The sequence below is a fragment of the Lynx canadensis genome, chromosome B2 (genome assembly GCF_007474595.2).
Source record: "Lynx canadensis isolate LIC74 chromosome B2, mLynCan4.pri.v2, whole genome shotgun sequence".
In the NCBI taxonomy this organism is placed as follows: domain Eukaryota; kingdom Metazoa; phylum Chordata; class Mammalia; order Carnivora; family Felidae; genus Lynx; species Lynx canadensis.
The window spans coordinates 97,135,881-97,153,610 of NC_044307.1; the positions used below are offsets into that span (position 1 = coordinate 97,135,881).

The following is a 17,730-nucleotide window of genomic DNA, read 5'->3' on the forward strand; positions in this document are numbered from 1 at the left end:
GCTGCGCCGCCGCCTCCGCTCCCGTGCGCCCCGCCCGGCCCGCTCTCGCCGCGGCGGCGCTGACGGAAGGGGCGGGGCAAGGCAGGGCGGGGCCTGGAGGCCCCGTCCCCAAGGCCGCGGGGAGGGATCGACGTGGGGGAGGAGCTGCCTTGACTTGCAGGTAACTGCGCCCCTGTCGGGCGTGCTGTGCCCCCGCCTGGTGCCCACTCTGTTGCTTCCTGGCGCGCACTCGTGAAGTAGGGGCGCGGCGAACGCCTCTGCCCAGCCTGCGCTCCTGCCAGGACTCCGCGTGAGTCTGCCGCGTCCTGCCTGCCCCGGCCCGGCCAGCCTCAGGACGCCCCGTGGACCCGGGGGTTGCGGGGTCGTGGGCACTTGGCGCGCAGAGGCACGCCGCCTTTGGGCCCGGCCGCTACTGCTGGCTTCAAACGCAGACCCGGAGCTCGAGGACGCAGGTGTCCAGTTTCCTTTGACCTTGAGGACCCGGGAAGGTGCGCAGCCCGCGGGGGTGGGGAGTATGCGGGGGAACCCGACCCCGTTTCGGTGTTCAGTCTGAGGTCTCCAGGAGAAGGGAGGATTTGCAGTTGCAGTAGACCGCAAAGCAGTTAGTACAGGTTCTTAATGGAGTAGTGAACAGGCTCAGAACGTGGAGCGATTCCCAGTGTCCCGCAGGTCAAGGGTAACGTTGCCTCTCTCCCAGACGTTGATTTCTTACTGCCTTCGTCTAATTCACGTATCTTATATCGCTCCTGAAGATCTCACCACAAACCTCCGGGATACCTGCCGTTTTCATCCTCGCAACTCACGTCCACGTGATTAGCAAAATAATAATAATAATAATCTTTTGAAATGTACTTCTATCGGGTCACTTCCCTGCTTAAGATCTTTCTATGGTTCACATGCTCTCTGGGTCAATTCCAAACTTCTATGGGCAGGGTCTTTCGAAATCTAGCCTTTTGCACTTCAATCGAGCCCCAACTTTGTGGGATATTTTCTGGGTTCATTCTGATGCTCCAGTTCTCCTGATCTACTTTCGTTCCACGGTGGCTAATTAAGCACACCCACCATGTGCCAGGCACTCTTCTGAGGCCCTTAGGATTCAGCAGAGGCAAACAAATTCAGGTGAAGATTTCTACCCTGGTAGAGTTTATATTCTTTTTTTTTTTTTTTTTTAATTTTTTTTTCAATGTTTATTCATTTTTGGGACAGAGAGAGACAGAGCATGAACGGGGGAGGGGCAGAGAGAGAGGGAGACACAGAATCGGAAACAGGCTCCAGGCTCTGAGCCATCAGCCCAGAGCCCGACGCGGGGCTCGAACTCGCGCACCGTGAGATCGTGACCTGGCTGAAATCGGACGCTTAACCGACTGCGCCACCCAGGCGCCCCTAGAGTTTATATTCTATTAGGGGAAACAGTCCAAAAAAAGGAAAAAAGAGAAAGAAACACCCAGTAAATTATGTATGATATGATAGGTGATAAGTGCTATAGAGGAGAAAAGTAGAGCAGAGTAAGGGATGATTGGGAGGGCAAAAAGCTTATTAAATAGAATTGGAATGAGTAGACAGCATTGAGGTGACATCGGAGTTAAGAGTTGAAGAGAGGTGCCTGGGTGGCTCAATCAGTTAAGCATCCTGTTTCAGCTCAGGTCATGAACTCACCGTCCATGGGTTCGAGCCCCACATCAGGCTCTGTGCCAGAGCTTGGAGCCTACTTCGGATTCTTGTCTGCCTCTCTCTGCCCCTCCCGCATTCATGTTCTGTCTGTCTTCCTTTCTCAAAAATGAATAAACATTAAAAAAAAAAAAAGTTTAAGAAAATAAGTTATCTATGCAGGTGTGTGGGGTAAGAGTTCTGGGTGCAGCTGGGACAGAGACCTTAACCAGAAATGTCCCTGTTGTATGTGAGAAGCATCAGGAAAGTCCGTGTGGCTGGAGCTGAGAGAGCAAAGGTAAGAGTGGCAAGAGATGAGGTCAGAGAAGGAACGGAGGAACGAGATCACATGGAGCCTGTTAGCTACAGTAGGGACCTTCCTTTTCTCCGTGCTTTTGTAGGAGTGATAAAGTATAAATTATTTTTGGAAGAATGACTGGTCTGTGGAATATAGACTCTACTGGAGCCTTTGTAGTATCCCTGGTGATGAAGCAGTGGAAGTGGTGAGAGGTGATGGGATACTGGACCGTGTTTTGAAGATAAAGCCAACATAATAACCTCTTGGCATATTGGATATGGGTATGAGGGAGAATCAAGAATTACCAGAAGCTTTTGTTCTCAGCACCTACAAGGGTGGAGTTATCATTTACTGACATGGGGAAGGCTACAGGTGAAACAGATTTGGGGTTGGTGACGTGTCAGGAGTTTGTTTTGGGACCAGTATAGCTTGAGATACCTGTTACACGCCCAAAGTAACAGGGATGTCAAATAAGCGTTTGGCTATTGTGTCAATATCCCAAGACCACCCCTAGTTCACTAATTCACTAGGAAGATTCAATAGGACTTGGCTCTGGGTCAGGGCTAGGGTTTATCACAGCAGAAAGATACAAAGCACTGTAGCAAAGGGAGAAGACACACGGGACAAAATCTGGAGGAAACCAAGTGCAGTCCTTTAAGAGTCCTCTCCCAGTGGACTCAATAGGACAGGCTTAAATCCCCAGCAACAAACTGTGACATGTGAAATACTATCAGGGACACTCATTAGGGACTTTGCCCAGGGTGTTTATTGGCTTTTGTCATATAGGCACTCTCTGCCTAGCATGTACCAAAATTCAAGACTCCCAGAAGGAAAGCAGGTGTTCATCATAAGAAATTGTACAAACAGGGGCGCCTGGGTGGCTTGGTCGGTTAAGCGTCCAACTTTGGCTCAGGTCACCATCTCACGGTCCGTGAGTTCGAGCCCCTCGTCGGGCTCTGTGCTGACAGCTCGGAGCCTGGAGCCTGTTTCAGATTCTGTGTCTCCCTCTCTCTCTGCCCCTCCCCTCTTCATGCTCTCTCTTTGTCTCAAAAATAAACGTTAAAAAAAAAAAAAAGAAATTGTACAAACAGTTTACAGTGGTGAGCTACTCCTGCCAGTTCTGAGAGTGGTGAGAGTCCTGAAATCCCAAGTTTCCAGATGCCAGCCGGGGGCCCACCTTGTAAGCAGGCCTTTCTAAGGATAGTGGTCTCAGGCCTGCTATATTAAATCTTTTCTGCACAGATATACATGTCTGGAGTTTTGGAGAAAGATCTGGAATGGGGATGTAGACTGGGGAGTAGTTGGCATATAGGCGGTATTTAAAACCATGGAAATGTTTGGTGTCTTGATACGCATTTGTCAAAACTGATGAATCACATAGAAGAGATGCAGGCCAAAGATTGAGCCCAGGGGCCCACCAACGTTAAGATGTCTGGGAGAAGGGAGGACAGCAGGGAGGGTACACCAGGAGGAGTACCAAGAGCAAGGTGTCCCGGAAGCTAAGTGAAGAAGAAGGGAGTGATCACTGGTTTCAGATGTGCTGAGAGGTCAGACAAGAGGCGAACTCATAAATGACCTTTTGGATTTAGAAAATGAGAGGCATTGAGGAGAGCATAGACAACCGTTTTGAGTTTTGTTATAAAGATGAACAAAAGTTGTAGCTGGGAGTTAGTGGCATTAAGAGAAGGTTGGTTGGCTTTTTAGTGAGAGAAGTAACAGCATGCTGATGAGAATGGTCCATTAGAAAGCGAAAAATTATGGTTGTAACTTGCTGTTCCCCCCAAGTTCTGTTTCAGGCGACCTTTGCAGTTAGAACTCTTCACAGGCATCCCTGCTCCAGGCATTAGCCTGTATAGGGTCCCGCCTCATTTGGACCTTAGCTTTCACTTAAGTTCTCTGACAGCCAATTTGCCCACATTCCCCTTGAATAGCAGTTCCTTGAGGGCAAGGGCTGTGTTTTATCCCCTATCCCCAAGCCTAGCCTAGCTGGCTACCTAGCATATACAGGCAAATGAGTGAATGTAGGGTGGATGTGATAATGGGCAGGATGCTCCTTTCATTTCTAGAAAATGAGTCTGCAAGTATTCACTGGTGTTTGTGTGTGCCAAGCTAATGGGGATGGGAGTGAGGAATGAGACACAATTCTTGCCCTGTCACTACCCATAGAGCTTAGAAGATAATAACAGCACAAAGACCCATAGCATTGGTGCAACATGAATTTGGAAAAGGGAAGGGGAGGGTGGAGAGGGAGAGTGGCTCTTGTGTGGAGCCTGGAAGAGGGGGAAGCCATGCTAAAAGGACATTTTTTTTTCCCCATTAGTAGAATCCTTTCTCCAAGTGAAATACAAGGAACCTCAGTATTTTCCAGCACTGCTGCTCTGGTCGAAGAGGGGTTAGCACTCTGCTCCATTACTCCTCCTCTGACCAGTGATCAGCTCTGTGATAGAACTTGGGTTCTCAGGCTCTACCCCGTGGCCCTGGTGTGTCTTAAAATTTTAAAGACGAAGGGAAAGATTCATCTTGAAGTCACTTAGGCTGCAAAAGAACAGGTAGTTTGTGTGAAGTTGGCTGGTGAGTCTCACTAGCCTGATCAGGCCACAGGGAATCACAGAGAGGGTAACACAGACACACACAGGAGACGCTGAAACCCCAAGTAAGAGCCTGAGGGGAAACTAGGGAGGCACTGAGTACTGGCAGAGCAACAGACAAAAATATCTGGCTGTCATAATATCTCACCGTTCTGCTTTTCTTCCATAATTTTTCCCCATTCAGCCTGAGTTCGCCTTTGTAGAACGCATCTTCCACTTTGCTTTAAAAAAAACACACACAAAAAACAAAAAAAACCAAATGCTTTGAAATAGAATATATTCAAAACAATTATAGAGGTCTGAGAAAAACATCTGCCATTAATGTTTTATTCTGATAGTCACCAGCCTCTTCACAAAAGTCTCCGTTCGGGTGCTGGGAAAATGAAAGTCAACTGCCCCCGTATGTACACACGACAGCGAGATCAAGGGGATCTCCTGAATAGATGCCCACGTATGCTCGCACATCAGCACAGATATGCTCGCATCATCGGCAGGTAATCAGAACTCTGACGGGGCTCTGCGAGGGCCGGGCACTACCTCACCGGACTTCTGCAAAGCAGGAGCACCTGTGATTCACGACCACCAAAGGCTCTGCGAGACAAACCAGGCACGACACGAATGTTGGGGCTATTAAAAAATCCTCTGCTAGTCCGAGCTGAGGTTGGGGAAATTCCAATCCAGCAGCTGCGGTCTGTCTTAATCACCAGGGCAACCGGACCAGGAGCCGGTGCCGACAAAAATCAGTGCCATTTTCTGTTGCTGCTCTGACTCCAGGGAGTTGTATCTGGGTGGGTTTCTGCTTCATGATAACAGCACCAACTACTACTCTGGGGAAGAGAGAGAGGATCCCTTACAAGTTTGCCAGATTTTAGAGAATATTCAGTAAATCCCGACAAGAGTCCCTATGGGATCGGTCACCCTTGTAAATCCTTAAACTTCATGGATTAAAAAATTAAACCATGCCATTAAATTAGGTCATACAGGTATAAATTACACTTGGAGACCTTTCTGAATATATTATCCATACCGTGATTCTTACCTTGTATGCAGTATGCACACAATGAGTGCTAAAGGAATGAATGAACAATGAGGGTCACTATTCTTATAGAATTAGTCTAGCAGAGAGAAAAGAATACTAGAGAAATCGTGAAAGTTACACTTAATATCTCTGGGCACTATATGTGAACACACACAGTACTTCTTTCATAGCTGACATATATTGAGTCCCTACCATGTGTTAGGCACTGTTAAAATGCTTTAGATGGAGGAGAGAGATACTCATTTAATCCTAGCAACCAACTTCTAAGGTGTTACTTTACATTATACAGATGAGAAAACTGACACTTAGAGAATTTAAGTAACTTGCCCAAGGTCACACAGCAAACCAGGATTGAAACCCCAGTAGTCTAGCTGCGGAGCCTGCATTCTTAACCACCACATTCTCCTGCTTCTGTTGCTTCTAAAAGGGACCTTCTCACACTGTGGCATTTGTGAAACCCATGTACGGCTTCTTCTTACTACACACCTAACATGGTCATTACTTCCCTCCTCAAGAAGTAATCAGTGGTTCACCTTAGAGTCAACTGTGTCTTAGTTCAGGGAGAGGTGGCACCTGGGATGTGCAGGCAGTCACTTGACTCCTCTGGAAATCAGTTTTCTCACCTGTAGAATGAAGTAACCGAACAGGTTCCTGGGAGGTCCTTTCCTAACTGTGGTTCCTCCTCACCATAAGGGCTGAGTGGCTGGAAACGGTGCATTAACATAACAAAAAGACAAAGGAGTTTGTAATAAACGCGAGTGGTACTTACTTTCTTCCAAATCTAGGCCTGTCTTTAGGATAACATCGTACCGAAAGACTGCACTACTTTCTCCAGGTCTTTATAGTCTCTGACCACACTAGGGTCGTCCTCCACGCCTCCTCCCGCTCACTCATCTCGCCGTGGCTCTCCTCATCAGGTCCTCTTCAGCTGCGGCTTTCTGCAGAGTCTTTTCAGTGGATTTTTTAGAGCCTATATTACTTTTGAGTCTTATGGAAATGGGAAAATATATTCTGGGGATATGAAAAGCCTGGGAGTCTCCGTGAGAAAATGTTATGGAAAAATGTTTTACAATTTGATGTGTTTAACTTGGTACTAGAAAAATATAAGTATCGATTCCAGGAAGCACAGAGTTTGTACGAAGGTGTCCCTTGTAGTGCCCCAGGTCCAATCCAGGCATCTGGCTTTCTCAAAACGCTGGCAGGCAATCTGACACTAGTCATAGCCATGGCGCATAGAACCTGAAACAGACGATAATTCAGTTTTATTTCACGAGTGCAGCGTCCTGGCATTCTTACACACAAACCATACATACCATGAACACTTAATACCCAGCCTATACTTAGGCTCCCCTACAAAAGACCATATTGGTCTGCACGTACTGAGGGCCACGCACTGCACCATGGTGAGTCTTCTAGCTGTGCTTACCTCACAGGGTGCTCGTGAGGGTGGAACTGGATACTGTGTGTGAAAACATGCTTCTCTTCTCCATCCCCCAATTAACTTGGATACTTATGCTACTGAAAATATTAACAATAGTTCTTAATGATATTAAAAAAAGAAAAGATCTCATGGTGCCTGGGTGGCTCGGTCAGTTAAGCCTCCGACTTTGGCTCAGGAAGTTCATGAGCTCAAGTCCCACATCAGGCTCTGAGCTGACAGCACAGAGCCTGGAGGCCTATTTTGAGTTCTGTGTCTCCCTCTCTCTGTCCCTCCCCTGCTCACACTCTGTCTCTCTCTCTCTAAATAAAAATAAAACATTAAAAAACTTGTACCCACCAAGTTAATATTAAAAAAAGAAAAGGTCTCACGGAGAGAAAAAGTATTTATTGGCATACGTTACATCTCTACAATAATGACTTTGCTAAGAAAGACACCAGGTCAGAGTTCACAAAACCCAGAGTGAATCTCAGCTTTGTTTCAACCTCCAACCCTACCAAATCAGCGGTAGGAATGAGCAAATTGGACAGATCTGCATTTTACCTCCTTTACATCTCCTCCTACCGTTTAACGGAGGCATTAGCTAGCAGAGAAGGAAGGGGCCTAGAGACCCCAAAGTAGGTAATTGTTTCCTGAGGCACCGAGGTGGACATGCCAGAGAGTAGTCAATTCCTGTATTACCCCATCTCATTATGATGGTAACAAACCTTCCCAGTACATCAAGATGGTTTTAGAGACCATGACTTAGTAATTTGAGAAGGGTTGCCATATGGTCAATATTCCCATACCTTAAGTCTGAGAATGACTTTCCATGGTGCCAACGCTATACTTTCAGACAGATTTCTTTGATGATGGTTTGAAGGATTTTTCCTTCCTACTTTCCATTCATCACAAAACTGACAACAGCAATTACCTGTAAACCCACTCAAACCACTAGCTAGGTACTTCCAAGTTGTATTTGTTAACATTTTGGGCCTTATTTTTGTTGGCATGAATGAGGCAGACAACACAAGCTCAAGTCTGTATCTCACTGTTCTTGGACCCCAATCTGAGTCTTAACTGAGAAGTAAAGCAGGCATAAATTAAGGTTGTTTTTCAACACAACTAGAATTTGAAATAATTTTTTAAGCTTTTTTTTTTTTTAAGAGAGCACATCTGCACATGTAAAGGAGGGGGCAGATGAGAGAGAGAGAGAGAGAGAGAGAGAGAGAGAGAGAGAATCCCAACCGCCTCAGCATTATCAACTCAGAGCCCGATGTGGGGCTCAAACTCATGAACCGTGAGATCATGACCTGACCAGAAATCAAGAGTCGGAACTTAGCTGACCGAGCCACCCCCAGGTGCCCCTGAAATATTTTTTAAATGCTATAAAAATCCAGAGTACTCTAAAATACTGACTGGAAACTATTTGAAGCACCTTAAAGAGAAACATTGAGAAAAATCATTTTTATACACATTTTATCTAATTTAGTAGAGAATCAATAATAACGATGCATAGAAAAAGCCTTAAGTTTTCTAGAAGCAGGGATAAAGAAAGAAAATAGTATATTTCAGTAGTTCCTAAACTTTGTATTTCATGGATTGCTACAATAAAAAATTAAGGGGTGCCTGGCTAGCTCAGTCGGTGGAGCATTTGACTCTTGATCTCCAGTTGTGTGTTTGAGCCCCACGTTGGGTATAGAGATTATTTAAAAATAAAATCTTTAAAAAAAAAAATTTTTTTTTTTAGTGTTTATTTTTAAATAATCTCTATACCCAACGTGGGGCTCAAACACACAACTGGAGATCAAGAGTCAAATGCTCCACCGACTGAGCTAGCCAGGCACCCCTTAATTTTTTATTGTAGCAATCCATGAAATACAAAGTTTAGGAACTACTGAAATATACTATTTTCTTTCTTTATCCCTGCTTCTAGAAAACTTAAGGCTTTTTCTATGCATCGTTATTATTGATTCTCTACTAAATTAGATAAAATGTGTATAAAAATGATTTTTCTCAATGTTTCTCTTTAAGGTGCTTCAAATAGTTTCCAGTCAGTATTTTAGAGTACTCTGGATTTTTATAGCATTTAAAAAATATTTCAGGGGCACCTGGGGGTGGCTCGGTCAGCTAAGTTTCCGACTCTTGATTTCTGGTCAGGTCATGATCTCACGGTTCATGAGTTTGAGCCCCACATCGGGCTCTGAGTTGATAATGCTGAGGCTGGTTGGGATTCTCTCTCTCTCTCTCTCTCTCTCTCTCTCTCTCTCTCTCTGCCCCTCCCCTTTACATGTGCAGATGTGCTCTCTTAAAAAAAAAAAAAGCTTAAAAAAAATTATTTCAAATTCTAGTTGTGTTGAAAAACAACCCTTAATTTATGCCTGCTTTACTTCTCAGTTAAGACTCAGATTGGGGTCCCAAGAACAGTGAGATACAGACTTGAGCTTGTGTTGTCTGCCTCATTCATGCCAACAAAAATAAGGCCCAAAATGTTAACAAATACAACTTGGAAGTACCTAGCTATGTGGTTTTGAGTGGGTTTACAGGTAATTGCTGTTGTCAGTTTTGTGATGAATGGAAAGTAGGAAGGAAAAATCCTTCAAACCATCATCAAAGAAATCTGTCTGAAAGTATAGCGTTGGCACCATGGAAAGTCATTCTCAGACTTAAGGTATGGGAATATTGACCATATGGCAACCCTTCTCAAATTACTAAGTCATGGTCTCTAAAACCATCTTGATGTACTTGGGAAGGTTTGTTACCATCATAATGAGATGGGGTAATACAGGAATTGACTACTCTCTGGCATGTCAGCACCTCGGTGCCTCAGGAAACAATTACCTACTTTGTGGGTCTCTAGGCCCCTTCCTTCTCTGCTAGCTAATGCCTCCGTTAAACGGTAGGAGGAAGATGTAAAAGGAGGTAAAATGCAGATCTGTCCAATTTGCTCATTCCTACCGCTGATTTGGTAGGGTTGGAGGTTGAAACAAAGCTGAGATTCACTCTGGGTTTTGTGAACTCATGACCTGGTGTCTTTCTTAGCAAAGTCATTATTGTAGAGATGTAACGTATGCCAATAAATACTTTTTCTCTCCGTGAGACCTTTTCTTTTTTTTAATATTAACTTGGTGGGTACAAGTTTTTTAATGTTTTATTTTTATTTTAGAGAGAGAGAGACAGAGTGTGAGCAGGGGAGGGACAGAGAGAGAGGGAGACACAGAACTCAAAATAGGCTCCAGGCTCTGTGCTGTCAGCTCAGAGCCTGATGTGGGACTTGAGCTCATGAACTTCCTGAGCCAAAGTCGGAGGCTTAACTGACCGAGCCACCCAGGCACCATGAGATCTTTTCTTTTTTTAATATCATTAAGAACTATTGTTAATATTTTTCAGTAGCAATAAGTATCCAAGTTAATTTGGGGGATGGAGAAGAGAAGCAATGTTTTCACACACAGTATCCAGTTCCACCCTCACGAGCACCCTGTGAGGTAAGCACAGCTAGAAGACTCACCATGGTGCAGTGCGTGGCCCTCAGTACGTGCAGACCAATATGGTCTTTTGTAGGGGAGCCTAAGTATAGTGCTGGGTATTAAGTGTTCATGGTATGTATGGTTTGTGTTGTAAGAATGCCAGGACGCTGCACTCGTGAAATAAAACTGAATTATCGTCTGTTTCAGGTTCTATGCGCCATGGCTATGACTAGTGTCAGATTGCCTGCCAGCGTTTTGAGAAAGCCAGATGCCTGGATTGGACTCTGGGGAGCACTACAAGGGACACCTTCGTACAAACTCTGTGCTTCCTGGAATCGATACTTATATTTTTCTAGTACCAAGTTAAACACATCAAATTGTAAAACATTTTTCCATAACATTTTCTCACGGAGACTCCCCAGGCTTTTCATATCCCCAGAATATATTTTCCCATTTTCCATAAGACTCAAAAGTAATATAGGCTCTAAAAAATCCACTGAAAAGACTCTGCAGAAAGCCGCAGCTGAAGAGGACTCTGATGAGGAGAGCCACGGCGAGATGAGTGAGCGGGAGGAGGAGCTGGAGGACGACCCTAGTGTGGTCAGAGACTATAAAGACCTGGAGAAAGTAGTGCAGTCTTTTCGGTACGATGTTATCCTAAAGACAGGCCTAGATGTTGGAAGAAAGTAAGTACCACTCGCGTTTTATTACAAACTCCTTTGTCTTTTTGTTATGTTAATGCACCGTTTCCAGCCACTCAGCCCTTATGGTGAGGAGGAACCACAGTTAGGAAAGGACCTCCCAGGAACCTGTTCGGTTACTTCATTCTACAGGTGAGAAAACTGATTTCCAGAGGAGTCAAGTGACTGCCTGCACATCCCAGGTGCCACCTCTCCCTGAACTAAGACACAGTTGACTCTAAGGTGAACCACTGATTACTTCTTGAGGAGGGAAGTAATGACCATGTTAGGTGTGTATAGTAAGAAGAAGCCGTACATGGGTTTCACAAATGCCACAGTGTGAGAAGGTCCCTTTTAGAAGCAACAGAAGCAGGAGAATGTGGTGGTTAAGAATGCAGGCTCCGCAGCTAGACTACTGGGGTTTCAATCCTGGTTTGCTGTGTGACCTTGGGCAAGTTACTTAAATTCTCTAAGTGTCAGTTTTCTCATCTGTATAATGTAAAGTAACACCTTAGAAGTTGGTTGCTAGGATTAAATGAGTATCTCTCTCCTCCATCTAAAGCATTTTAACAGTGCCTAACACATGGTAGGGACTCAATATATGTCAGCTATGATGAAGAAAGTACTGTGTGTGTTCACATATAGTGCCCAGAGATATTAAGTGTAACTTTCACGATTTCTCTAGTATTCTTGTTCTCTCTGCTAGACTAATTCTATAAGAATAGTGACCCTCATTGTTCATTCATTCCTTTAGCACTCATTGTGTGCATACTGCATACAAGGTAAGAATCACGGTATGGATAATATATTCAGAAAGGTCTCCAAGTGTAATTTATACCTGTATGACCTAATTTAATGGCATGGTTTAATTTTTTAATCCATGAAGTTTAAGGATTTACAAGGGTGACCGATCCCATAGGGACTCTTGTCGGGATTTACTGAATATTCTCTAAAATCTGGCAAACTTGTAAGGGATCCTCTCTCTCTTCCCCAGAGTAGTAGTTGGTGCTGTTATCATGAAGCAGAAACCCACCCAGATACAACTCCCCTGGAGTCAGAGCAGCAACAGAAAATGGCACTGATTTTTGTCGGCACCGGCTCCTGGTCCGGTTGCCCTGGTGATTAAGACAGACCGCAGCTGCTGGATTGGAATTTCCCCAACCTCAGCTCGGACTAGCAGAGGATTTTTTAATAGCCCCAACATTCGTGTCGTGCCTGGTTTGTCTCGCAGAGCCCTTTGGTGGTCGTGAATCACAGGTGCTCCTGCTTTGCAGAAGTCCGGTGAGGTAGTGCCCGGCCCTCGCAGAGCCCCGTCAGAGTTCTGATTACCTGCCGATGATGCGAGCATATCTGTGCTGATGTGCGAGCATACGTGGGCATCTATTCAGGAGAACCCCTTGATCTCGCTGTCGTGTGTACATACGGGGGCAGTTGACTTTCATTTTCCCAGCACCCAGAACGGAGACTTTTGTGAAGAGGCTGGTGACTATCAGAATAAAACATTAATGGCAGATGTTTTTCTCAGACCTCTATAATTGTTTTGAATATATTTCTATTTCAAAGCATTTGGTTTTTTTTGTTGTTTTTGTGTGTGTGTTTTTTTTAAAGCAAAGTGGAAGATGCGTTCTACAAAGGCGAACTCAGGCTGAATGGGGAAAAATTATGGAAGAAAAGCAGAACGGTGAGATATTATGACAGCCAGATATTTTTGTCTGTTGCTCTGCCAGTACTCAGTGCCTCCCTAGTTTCCCCTCAGGCTCCTTACTTGGGGTTTCAGCGTCTCCTGTGTGTGTCTGTGTTACCCTCTCTGTGATTCCCTGTGGGCCTGATCAGGCTAGTGAGACTCACCAGCCAACTTCACACAAACTACCTGTTCTTTTGCAGCCTAAGTGACTTCAAGATGAATCTTTCCCTTCGTCTTTAAAATTTTAAGACACACCACTACCAGAATTGGCAAGAATCCATTAGTTAAACTTCCAAGTCATTAGTCCCATAAAATCGTTATAGGCTAAAAAGAACAGTCGGTCCATGTAGAGGTAACTCTGGACTACGGGACTTCTGCAGATGTGGAATTTTGTTCATTTTGGCAGTTACCCGCCAGCACTTGCTGGGTGCCCTGCTCTGTGTGCACAGCGGCTGTCAAAACTGAGACTCCCAGTTTTCTGACAGCCCCACATCAATACTCTTGTTCAGAGTCTAGAGTGCTAACCATTATACTGTGGAACTTCAATACTATTGTTACGTGAAAGAAGTCAGTTACAAGAAAATGTATTTCCAGTATCCAGTGTTGTTACAATATACTGTGAAAGTTACATATTTTTGTAAAAAGTTACATTTTACATATATCTGGAATTAAAATATCAATATTACTAGTATTTATCTCTGGGGCATTATGGGTTATATTTTCTTCATTCTTTTTATTTTCTGAATTTTTTACAAGTATATATCACTTTCCTAATTGGGAAAATAATACGATAGTTAAAGTCAACAAAACACAATCAAAAAGTGTATGACAGAGACCCTTAAAAAGTTTGGAAGACACTGACATATGAGGCATTGGCAGACATAATCTAACTCTTAGTATCTAGGGAACTAATGTTGCAGGGAAGGTACACACACTTTTGTAGGTTACTGTTAGGCTTGTTTCATGTTTCAGAACCCCCTGGGGCTGGGGGACCTGAGCTACATCCTTTTGCCCTGCGACAAGGGAGGGTGTGAGCTGTTGGCCATGGACCTGGGTGAGCACCGAGGCTTTCTTCAGAGACCTTGTTCTCTGGGATCATACAGGTTCTTACGGCTGAATGGACAGTGCCTGTCTCAGCTGCCAGGTCACGAGGTCCGAGATCTCTGATGGCACCTGACCCGGCAGGTTCGGCATGTCAGTCATTGCTCTGTGAGCTTCAGGAAATCAGGCACTCCAGACATGCATCTGGAGATTAGGCTCTTGTCCCATAATTGCTTTTTCCTGGTTGTAGCCCTGCCCCCTCCCCTCAGACCTGGTCTTGGTTCTCCACGCCTCTGTACCAGGGCCTCATTTACAAATGCCCCAAGTCTATTTTTCTCCCCCTGCTTTGAGATAGTATTAACTACAGTCTAATTGCTGCTTCTTCATTCTGCCTTGGGTGTTCTGTTTTCTCGGCTGCCTTCCAGATTTCTCCTGAGGGTCAGCAGAGGGAAGGGGCCAGTGTTAGCACTCGGGCTGCCTTGTTACTAGGAGGCCTGTAGCCATAGTAACTGCAGCTAAGGGGAGATTTGAAATGTAGATATTTGGAACAGCCCGTAATCCCATCCGCTTTTGCTTTATGTCTGCTGTGCTGTCTCCCACATTAGAAAGGACTGGCCGTTGCAGAGAATAAAGGACACCTCCCTTACCATGACCTGCTGCATGGGGCTGTGCCTGGCTGCTGGCCTTGAAGGGTCAGGCAGTTTTCTGATGCTGCATCTATAAAGCTGGCTGCCTGTAGCTGAGCAAACCTTTTCTGTTAGCTGCAAACCAGGTGGGGCCCAGAGTACTGGAGGTGCTGCTGGGTCCCTGTTGACTTAAACAAAGGGTGTTTAGAGCCGGACTATGGTGATTGAAGCCTTCCTAAACTCATTCTCTCCCTGAGAAATATTCCTTCCCTTTTCTCTGCCTTAGAAGTAAGCTACCAAAGGGATCTGCTGCTCAGCCACACACGAGCCTGCTCTTTTAAGGGGCAGACATTACGCACAGTTATCTGTGAAGGGGTACACAATAAGGGTTGTCTTTTTCTCTGTGTATCCCTTTATACTTTGTATATTTTGTGTCACGTGCATGTTACTAAAAAGTGAATTTTAATGAAATAAAGTTATGCTGAAAAATGTAAAGCAGAGTTCTCAAGCCTTGTATTTCTGGACGTTGGTTTTAAATGTCCATACAGTTGGGCCAAATGGTCTTTTTTTTTTTAATTTTTTAATTTTTTTTTTTTTATTTTGAGAGCACATGCGAGCAGGGGAGGGGCAGAGAGAGGGAGAGACAGAATCCAGAGCAGGCTCCACACTGCCAGCACAGAGGCTGACGTGGGGTTTGATCCCACAAACTGCAAGATCCTGACCTGAGTGGAAATCAAGAGTCGGACGCCCAACCGACTGAGCCACCCAAGGGCCCCAATGGTTATTTATTTTTAAGTTTTTTAGATTTATTTTGAGATAGAGCACAAGCAGATAAGAGGCACAGAGAAAGACAGAATCCCAAGCAGGCTCCATGCCGTCAGCACAGAGTCCAATGCAGGGCTCGAACCCACAAACTGTGAGATCATGACCTGAGCAGAGATCAAGAATCTGATGCTTAACTGACTGAGCCACCCAGGCGCCCCAATGGTCATTTATTTTCAATTAAACGCATAAGAACTACAGGAGGACAGATCCCTTAGATGATGCCTGTGTCAGCCCAACCTTCAAGCCCAGGGGAGAAGCAGTCTTCATGCCTACTTGTGGTGTGAGCCCTTCTGCTTCCCAGCCCAGAGAGGAGAATGTTAAGGTTTATCATCAGCTCCTGTGTGAGTTCCCATCTAGCTGCTCTAAGCTGTCTGGGTTGACCAGTACGGCATTGTGGCTAACAGGTGTGTGTTCCCATGTTTTGGACTGAATATTGGGCCCTTGAATGGGTGGGAGAACAAACATGAGCTTGCCCTGGTGAGGTACACATGTTTGACAGCCTGATGTTATGACTGCTGCCTCAGAGAGCATTAACTGAAAATAAAGTAAAAGTGGCACCATACTTCTTAAATAGAAAACCTCCAGTCAGCTTTTAAACAGCCATGTGTTCTCCAGCTCACCTGGCTCTAAATAAATACATGGCCGTGCGTACCCACTTAGAGTCCGTGGCCCACACATGGGGTTGCTTCCTGCCTCCTTGGAAGCAGTGGTGAGAGGTCGGAGATGGCCCCAGTCATCCCTGGCTTATGTTACAGTAGAAGCAGCATCTGGCACCTGGGTCACTTTAGCTCCTTCCTGAGTCACTGGGCAGATCCCCTGGAATCCTGGGCTGCCAGGACCAGGTATCCACCATAGGCTGTCCCCAGCAACACTGATAGGACTGCCCTAGGACGTGGCCCTGAAGTACTCAACCCAAGGTTCCCATCTGGGCAAGAATGGGTTTGACCTCAGCCTTTTTAACCTACTGAGTCTGCATCCAACCCTACCCTCTTTTCTGTGGCATTCTGTCTTGGTGAATTGAGTCCTATCTTCTTGATGATGTGGCTTCACTAGGGCTAATCAGTGTTAGGCCTTTTCTTTACCATTTCTCTAAGGGAAACGCTGACTGTTCCACAGTGACTAATTTTCAACAAACTGCCCCGTCCCCAATTATGTAGCTCATCTGGGTTGAAATCAGTGAAAAGTTACACTGGAAATGGTTGTCTCAGTGCTGGTAGTAATTACTATGCACATATTCTCTAAGATTGTGCCCCACTCTCTTTGTTTCTTGTCATTGTTACCAAAACAAATGCCTCCATGTGTTTCCTTCAGTCGTCTAGTAGAGGTATTTGAGCCACACCACCCGGGCTGCCCATAGGAAGCCATCCAAGTCTGAAGGAAGGACGTGGACAGGATCGGGCACGTGTGTCTGGGGCATCCTGTGAGTGAGGCCCTTTCACCCGGAGGCACTATGGATGAGGGACAGCCTCAGAGGAATCACTGCCTTTCCTCACCTGCCCCTCTAGGGAGTGGTCACCTGGTGAAACTCAAACCAAGGATGTTTGTGGGGTGCCTGGTTGGGGGAGCTTTCGACTCTTGATCCCAGGGTCATGGGTTCAAGCCACACATTGGGTGTAGAGACTACTAAAAAAATAAAAAATAAAAGGACATTTGCATTGGCCTGTGTTTCCCAAAATGCAGTAAAGGCTGAGTTTTCTTTTAATTTTCAGGTGAAAGTGGGAGATACATTGGATCTTCTAATTGGAGAGGATAAAGAAGCAGAAACAGAGACAGTGATGAGGGTTCTCCTGAAAAAAGTGTTGGGAGAGAAAACTGAAAGCGAGAAGTACAGAGTGGTGTTACGCCGGTGGAAAAAGTTAAAGTTGCCTAAAAAGAGTATGTCTAAATAAATGAATTGCTTTCTATCAATAAAGCTACTTTCGAGTGATGGGGGAAAGGGCCAGCTTAAAAAGAGGGCATTTTTATTAAAGTTCTCTTGCCCTTAGTGGAAACTGCTGAGCTGTTTTGTGGAAATTGGGATCCATAGCTTGGAGACACTTCCCATGGCCTGGATTCCTCTCCAGGGCTTGATTTGTGCTCATTTTGACCTCGTTTTAGCCTCATGAGCATGAATGAGATGTGTGCTGAATGAATTAAGCCCAGAGAGGGTTTTAATGACTAGCCTGCTGTTCCCACATTAAATACGTCGGGAGTCCATGTAAAATAAACGGGCCTTGTTGTTTGTGCTTTCATTTCCATTTTATCCCTTTTGGCCAGCTTCCCTGGGTGCAGGCTTCTTAAGGCAAAATCAAGTAATGTCAAGGTCACCCTTCATATCCTCGAGGGAGAACACTGGGGGACCCCCTTTCACCACCAGCCCTTCTGAATTACCAACGTGTGAGCTTTAATTCCCTTCAGAGGTTTGCCTTCAGAAGTATG

The 17,730-nt window shown here is 45.2% G+C and overlaps 1 protein-coding gene and 1 pseudogene across 3 annotated transcripts; one reads left to right on the forward strand and one right to left on the reverse strand.

Annotated features, from left to right (window-relative positions):
* Window positions 1–91: 91 nt before the first annotated feature.
* LOC115514242 (mitochondrial transcription rescue factor 1-like) lies at window positions 92–17,224 on the forward strand. Of its 3 annotated transcripts, none has more exons than XM_030316059.1 (4): window positions 92–160; window positions 10,664–11,142; window positions 12,745–12,817; window positions 17,022–17,224. In XM_030316059.1, the coding sequence occupies exons 2-4, from the start codon at window positions 10,676–10,678 to the stop codon at window positions 17,199–17,201; spliced, it is 720 nt and encodes a 239-aa protein (XP_030171919.1). In that variant the 5' UTR covers window positions 92–160; window positions 10,664–10,675; the 3' UTR covers window positions 17,202–17,224. The 3 variants fall into 3 exon arrangements, with proteins under 3 accessions (XP_030171919.1, XP_030171917.1, XP_030171918.1); XM_030316057.1 differs by lacking the exon at window positions 92–160 and adding an exon at window positions 401–488; XM_030316058.1 differs by lacking the exons at window positions 92–160; window positions 17,022–17,224 and adding exons at window positions 401–488; window positions 14,467–15,105.
* Window positions 3,051–6,819, reverse strand: LOC115514975 (annotated as a pseudogene).
* Window positions 17,225–17,730: the final 506 nt, after the last annotated feature.

Bases quoted from the DNA above. Each gene is read 5' to 3' on its own strand.
- LOC115514242 (XM_030316059.1), top strand. From the start codon at position 10,676: ATGGCTATGACTAGTGTCAGATTGCCTGCCAGCGTTTTGAGAAAGCCA. The intron at 11,143-12,744 runs GTAAGTACCACT...TTTTTTTTAAAG, and splicing joins GGCCTAGATGTTGGAAGAAA to CAAAGTGGAAGATGCGTTCT. The intron at 12,818-17,021 runs GTGAGATATTAT...TTTAATTTTCAG, and splicing joins TATGGAAGAAAAGCAGAACG to GTGAAAGTGGGAGATACATT.